The 7,500-nt window shown below is 43.7% G+C and overlaps 1 protein-coding gene across 1 annotated transcript in view; it reads left to right on the forward strand.

Annotated features, from left to right (window-relative positions):
* The window catches only part of nf2a (NF2, moesin-ezrin-radixin like (MERLIN) tumor suppressor a), a 39,618-nt gene that overhangs the window by 27,646 nt on the left and 4,472 nt on the right, over positions 1-7,500 (forward strand). The window contains exons 12-16 of the mRNA XM_060883169.1: positions 110-226; positions 1,500-1,600; positions 2,432-2,537; positions 4,656-4,774; positions 5,202-5,361. Coding sequence (XP_060739152.1) covers positions 110-226; positions 1,500-1,600; positions 2,432-2,537; positions 4,656-4,774; positions 5,202-5,361 — 603 coding nt within the window. The remainder of the gene's footprint in view (positions 1-109; positions 227-1,499; positions 1,601-2,431; positions 2,538-4,655; positions 4,775-5,201; positions 5,362-7,500) is intronic.

The following is a 7,500-nucleotide window of genomic DNA, read 5'->3' on the forward strand; positions in this document are numbered from 1 at the left end:
TAATAGTGGTATCCAAAACATTCAATTTAATTCAAATATTATATTAGAAAAAACAAGCAGTGTTGTCTGTTTGCCTACAATAACAGAACGTGTGTGTGTGTGTGTGTAGCTGCGCTCAGAGGAGACGGCTGATCTGTTAGCAGAGAAAGCTCAGATCGCTGAGGAAGAGGCCAACCTGTTGGCTCAGAAGGCAGCCGAGGCAGAGCAGGAGATCCAGCGGATTAAAGTACGTCTTAATATCAAGCTTCAGGATTTCACTCAGCGTCTCACCGCTAACAAGCTGGAAGAATAAATCCCATTAATTACACAAAGAATCCAACCGTCACATGACCCCATCTTCCTTTTACACTGTGATCTGTTTTTCATACATATACACACACACACACACACACACACACACACACACACACACACACACACACTGTGTCACAACCTACAGTGAAGTATAAAACATATGAACACTTTCCATGTTTTTATTTGATGTGTATTACTGTCCCAAGCTCCTTCCTGGAAGTGCTTCATTGGACCTTTTTTCCTCCTCCTCTTCCTCTTCTTCTCCTTCTTCTTCTCCTTCTTCTCCTTCTTCTTCTTCTTCTTCTTCTTCTTCTTCTTCTTCATCTTCTCCATCTTCTCCATCTTCTCCTTCTCCTTCTTCTTCTCCTTCTTCTCCTTCTTCTTCTTCTTCTTCTTCTTCTTCTTCTTCTTCTTCATCTTCTCCATCTTCTCCATCTTCTCCTTCTCCTTCTTCTTCTTCTTCTTCATCTCCTTCTTCTTCTTCATCTCCTTCTTCTTCTTCTTCATCTCCTTCTTCTTCTTCTTCTTCATCTCCTTCTTCTTCTTCTTCATCTCCTTCTTCTTCATCTTCTTCTTCTTCATCTCCTTCTTCTTCTTCATCTCCTTCTTCTTCTTCATCTCCTTCTTCTTCTTCATCTCCTTCTTCTTCTTCATCTTCTTCTTCATCTCCTTCTTCTTCTTCATCTTCTTCTTCTTCTTCATCTCCTTCTTCTTCTTCATCTTCTTCTTCTTCTTCATCTCCTTCTTCTTCTTCATCTTCTTCTTCTTCTTCTTCATCTCCTTCTTCTTCTTCATCTCCTTCTTCTTCTTCATCTTCTTCTTCTTCTTCATCTCCTTCTTCTTCTCCTTCTTCTTCTTCATCTCCTTCTTCTTCTTCTTCTTCTTCTTCTTCTTCTTCTTCTTCTTCTTCTCCTTCTTCTTCTTCATCTTCTTCTTCTTCTTCTTCTTCTTCTTCTTCTTCTTCTTCTTCTTCCTCCTCCTCCTCCTCCTCCTCCTTCTTCTTCTTCCCGTCAGTAAAATCCGAATTACATAAAATCACTAAAATAGAATAATCATTTAATAAATATTCAACATAATATAATAAATTCCAAATATATAAATAATTCTAAATATATACATTTTTAATTCAACCTCCCTTCAAATGAGAACTGAAATGGATTATAGCAGGTCTCATCGAAGCGCTGCGATGTGTTTAAATCTTTAAGATGACGGCGATCCGCAGCGAGGAGGAGAAAAGGCTGATCGAACAGAAGATGCTGGAGGCTGAGATGCTCGCCCTTAAAATGGCTGAAGAATCTGACAGGCGGTTCGTACCCACATATAATACATACATAAATATTATATATATACACACACACACTTCTGGCTCTGGCTCTGTTAGCATTGTGTGTGTCTGTGGCTCTGTTAGCATTGTGTGTGTCTGTGGCTCTGTTAGCATTGTGTGTGTCTGTGGCTCTGTCAGCATTGTGTGTGTCTGTGGCTCTGTCAGCATTGTGTGTGTCTGTGGCTCTGTTAGCATTGTGTGTGTCTGTGGCTCTGTTAGCATTGTGTGTGCCTGTGGCTCTGTCAGCATTGTGTGTGTCTGTGGCTCTGTTAGCATTGTGTGTGTCTGTGGCTCTGTTAGCATTGTGTGTGTCTGTGGCTCTGTTAGCATTGTGTGTGTCTGTGGCTCTGTTAGCATTGTGTGTGTCTGTGGCTCTGTTAGCATTGTGTGTGTCTGTGGCTCTGTTAGCATTGTGTGTGTCTGTGGCTCTGTTAGCATTGTGTGTGTCTGTGGCTCTGTTAGCATTGTGTGTGTCTGTGGCTCTGTTAGCATTGTGTGTGTCTGTGGCTCTGTTAGCATTGTGTGTGTCTGTGGCTCTGTTAGCATTGTGTGTGTCTGTGGCTCTGTTAGCATTGTGTGTGTCTGTGGACCTGTTAGCATTGTGTGTGTCTGTGGCTCTGTTAGCTTCTGTTAGCATTGTGTGTGTCTGTGGACCTGTTAAGCTTTATTTATTTTTGCTTTTTGAGCTTTCGGAATGAATTTCCTCTCCATTACAGCAGTAAACTGAGCTGAGGCTCAGTGCAGTGTCTCACACATCCACGAGTAAATAAACGTGTCTCCTGTTTACCTCACACTCTCTTTTATACTCCACAGAGCCAAGGAAGCCGATCAGCTGAAGCAGGACCTGCAGGAGGCCAGAGAGTCTGAGCGCAGAGCCAAATATAAGCTGCTGGAGATCACCAGCAAATCACCTTACTCGGTACTCCTGAGCAGCAGATCTTCTCTTTTTAGACTTGACTAGTTTTTTTTTAGATGAACTGTAGGAAAAAACTATAAAACATTTGATTTCATTCTTTAAAAAGACTCAATAGCTTATTAATAGTAGAGGCAGTTTTGGTTTTCCGGTCCGTTATCAGACAATCTATCAGCCGATCCTACGGCGACAACGATACGAGATGAATAAAACATTTTAGGATGCGGTGTTATGAGGAAATAAACCATGACTGATTGGATCAATGTGTATTTTCCTATAACAACATTCCTTGTTGTGATTTATTCCTAACTTCCTGTTTCATGGATTAACGCGGTTTTCTTAGCTCGGTCTCGTGAGTATTCTGTACGTCAGCTTTCCGCTATTCCAAATCTCAGTCTGTAGAGAAAAGCACAGTGATTTAATTCCGTGCTCTCTGTCGCAGTCGTACAGCTTTATCAGTCCCGAGTCGACCAGATAAGAGAGAATAGTTTCTGCCGAGCTGATAGACGGACCAGAAAGTCACAAATTACCGCTCTGTAGAACCGAGTGACATGTTCACCCCATGTGGAGGTTTTTTCTAGATGCTTTGAATATAAATATAAAGATAAAGCTGCTTGAGTACAACGTGTGTGTGTGTGTGTCTGTGTGTGTCTGTGTGTGGATATATAGTGTATATAATGTAATGTAATAGAAGCCATAAAAAATAAAATCCTTATATGGAAATGTATCACAAACTTTTTAGGAGTTATCCAACGGAAACGCGCATTAACACGGCATCCCTGAGTCTCAGTCACACACAAGCATCTAATTATCAGATTTGCAATAAATTAAGGCAAACGTTATGTGTCTTGCATATCACTGAACAGATTAACACCCCACCCCACCTCACCCCACCAACCGGGGCCAAAAACACGTAATCCTTGGGCTGAGTGTTTTGATATGTCACATGCTCATGTTGTGCAAATGTATTATTTTCACGTGACATCACGTGATCAGAATACCCATGAGGAAGTTCCCCTCATTGTTCTGAGTGTTTTGATATGTCACATGTCCATGTTGTAAAAAGTTTTTTTTGATTTTGCATATATTGGGGGCGGGGCTGCGGGACAACCGAAAGGCCAGTTGGTACACCAATTTAAAGCTTTGTTCCGAGTATCACCCTAAAGGAGCTGGACGAGTTTGGTGTAGATAGTTCGAAAGCTTGTCGAGTTATAAACCTCCAAAGTTTATAATGGGAGTCTATGGGAAAAAAGGCCACTGATTTATATCAAAGCAAATACACAGACACATGGAACAGGACATAAACAAAGCCTGCCAGAGCGCCCCCTGGTGTTCAGACAGGGAATCGTCCAAGCCGTCTGAACTCCACTGTATTTGGGTTCGATCAAAATTCGAATTTAATGTGAACGTTTTAGAATTTTGTAAATATAATTAAACAAAAACATAAAATTCCATTTAATCTGAACCTTTTTAAAATATTTTAAAAAGGTTCAGATTAAAAAGAATTTTATATTTTTGTATTTTTGTGTGTGTAATTTTTTTTTATAATATAATTCTATAACAAATTCTGACAGTTTTTTATTCAACACTGGCAACACATTCATGCATATTGTGTTTTATGGAGAAACGATTATTGATATTTTCTCTTCTTTGCTCATCTCTTCCTCTCCCTCTTCTCTTCATCTCCCTCTTCCTCCTTCTCTTCTCTTCTTCTCTTTAATTTTCTCCTCTCCTCTCTTCTCCTCCCCCTCTCCTCTCCTCTCCCTCTCCTCTCTGCTCTCTCCCTCTCCTCTCCTCTCCTCTCTTCTCCCCCTCTCCTCTCGTCTCCTCTCTTCTCCCCCTCTCCTCTCCCTCATCCTCTCCCTTTCCTCTCCCTTTCCCTCTCCCTTTCCCTCTCTCTCTCCCGCTCCTCTCCTCTCTTCTCCTCCCCCTCTCCTCTCCTCTCCTCTCCCTTTCCCTCTCTCTCTCTCCTCTCCTCTCCTCTCTCTCCTCTCTCTCCCTCTCTCTCCTCTCTCCCTCCTCTCTCTCTCCCTCTCCCTCATCCTCTCCCTCATCCTCTCCTCTCTCTCTCCCTCTCCCTCTCCCTCATCCTCTCCCTCATCCTCTCCCTCTCCTCACCTCCAGGCCATGGCTCTGCCTTCAAACATCCTCCCATCTGACCTGAGCTTCAGCATGGAGAACCTGAGCTTTGACTTTAAAGACACTGATATGAAACGCCTGTCTATGGAGATCGAGAAGGAAAAGTGAGTAGGACTTGTGAATGAAATCCGGTCTGTACGTCGACTAGATCGATTTCCTGTTCCAGATCAGAGCAGAACACCTACTGAGATCTTTTTTTTATACTCACTTTGTCTTTAAGCCTTTTTTACATCAGGGTTTTGACTAAAGCAGACTGTCCAGCTTTGACATGAGTAGCACTTTACCTCTAAAGAACAGTCTCCAGACTCTCTGCCGCTAACTGACTCTAGGGAGGCCCCGCCCACCTTCCACCTTTTATAAGCAATGTATCGTCTTATGACGATGTAACGTCAGCCGACTGTGTGTGTTGTTAGAAACGCAGGACGTTCTCGTCTCCTCCGTCGTCCCTTCAGAATGTCCTTTCACGTCGTTTTTTTTTTTCTGTGTTGTTATCTGTTTCCGTTACCGTGTCGTCTCACGTCGTATTTTCAGGGTGGAGTACATGGAGAAAAGCAAACACCTACAGGAGCAGCTGAACGAGCTGAAGACGGAGATCGAGTCCTTGAAGTTGAAGGAGCGAGAGACTCATCTGGACATCCTCCATAACGAGAACACCGAGAGAGGCACGAGCAAGCAGAGCAACTTCAAAAAGGTGGGACTTCCACGGGATTATCCGTGTTTCCTTACTGACGCGACCCGACACGGAAATTCAGAACTCAACAATCCCAAATTTCCCGCTTGTAATGTTGGTAGTGCTCCTGTGCGCTCCTGTGCGCTCAGCTCAGCTTGTACATACGACCTGGAAAAGATGCGTCAACAGTTTGGTTTAAAATCCGATCAAAAAATTTCACGAGCTGAAAACAGAAGCAAAATGTAATTCGGCGTTTGAGGAGAAATCGGAGCAAATGTGAATTTACGTGCCGTAAAAAAAAAACAACTTAAAGAATCAGAGGAATTTTGAGTTTAATTCTTTTCTTTTTTTTTTAAAGCAGAATAAGTTTTGCTGCAGGGGGGCACGGTGGCTTAGTGGTTAGCACGTTCGCCTCACACCTCCAGGGTTGGGAGTTTGATTCCCGTCTCCGCCTTGTGTGTGTGGAGTTTGCATGTTCTCCCCGTGCCTCGGGGGTTTCCTCCGGGTACTCCGGTTTCCTCCCCCGGTCCAAAGACATGCATGCTAGGTTGATTGGCATCTCTGGAAAATTGTCCGTAGTGTGTGATTGTGTGAGTGAATGAGAGTGTGTGTGTGTGCCCTACGATGGGTTGGCACTCCGTCCAGGGTGTATCCTGCCTTGATGCCCGATGACGCCTGAGATAGGCACAGGCTCCCCGTGACCCGAGGTAGTTCGGATAAGCGGTAGAAAATGAGTGAGAGTGAGAGAGATTTTGCTGCATGTTACTTTCTCACATTGAGCTCTGGCTCTCGTGCTCTATTAAACTCAACAAGCCATACTTTCGTTTTCGGGAATTTTAACGATGTCGGATGAAGCGCGTATCACATAAGTTATAAATAACTGCGGTGTGAATATATTAGGTGTTGCTCTGAGCTCGGCGTGAAAAGAGCACAATCCGGCGGACGGGTTTTAACGGCCACTCTTCTGCACAGAAAAACCAGGACATTAGCGTAAATGATTCAGAGGAACTAACATCATGTCCTGACGTTTTACAGCCCTTTAAAAGCGCCGAAATAAGTCTGGAGGATAAAAATATTCCTGAATACGTCAACAATATTTGTTTTTTATTAGAAGGCAGGCGCACCGATTACGAAGCAGTGTCCGTCTGAGCGTTTTATAGGGAATGATTCACAAACCCACAGCAGGTAAGGATGTACTAGCTCATAACCTGCTAATTATCTCCCCTGTGAATCACTTCCATAACGAGGTTTTGGGTTTCTGTTGAAGCCCCAGTGCGGTGAGTTTGCATACACAAAGTATTTTAGAAGAGAGAGAGGAGGGGAAAAAAAAGGACAGCTATTGGTGTTTTGGGATTGAACTCATTCTTTACTTTATCTGTTTTCATATAAATCACTTGTATGAAATGAAATAACCCGAATCTGATATTTCATTACCTCAGAAGTGTGCAAATGAAACTCTCGACTTCTTTCCTTCTATAATATCGAGCGTAGTTTAATCAGAATTTAGCGAGCTGTAGAGGAGAAAGCCGGTCTCAGCCCCACAATCCAGGACGTACTCAGTGGTGTGAAATTACAAGAGCTACGCTAATTGATTTCAGTCTCGTGATTACGTGTTAGGGTTGAGAAGGCCTTGTGTGTGTGTGTGTGTGTGTGGGGGTGGGGGGTGGGGGGGTGGTTGGTCTTATTGGATTAAAGTATGAGATATCGTGTGTGTGTCACCTGAACATCCCACACCTGAACCTCCACTCTTCTCATCCACTAGATGTTAAAGCGTAACTGTGGAGATTTGTGATCATTCATCTACAGGAGCATTAGTGAGATCCGACACGGATGTCTGGGGAGATCCGACACGGATGTCTGGGGAGATCCGACACGGATGTCTGGGGAGATCAGACACCGATGTCTGGGGAGATCAGACACCGATGTCTGGGGAGATCAGACACCGATGTCTGGGGAGATCAGACACGGATGTCTGGGGAGATCCGACACGGATGTCTGGGGAGATCAGACACGGATGTCTGGGGAGATCCGACACCGGTGTCTGGGGAGATCAGAAACCAATGTCTGGGGAGATCAGACACGGATGTCTGGGGAGATCAGACACCGATGTCAGTGTTCTATATCGTCCACTCCAGCCTTCTCCATCTACATGGAACTCAC

The sequence above is a fragment of the Tachysurus vachellii genome, chromosome 12 (assembly GCF_030014155.1).
Source record: "Tachysurus vachellii isolate PV-2020 chromosome 12, HZAU_Pvac_v1, whole genome shotgun sequence".
NCBI lineage: Eukaryota > Metazoa > Chordata > Actinopteri > Siluriformes > Bagridae > Tachysurus > Tachysurus vachellii.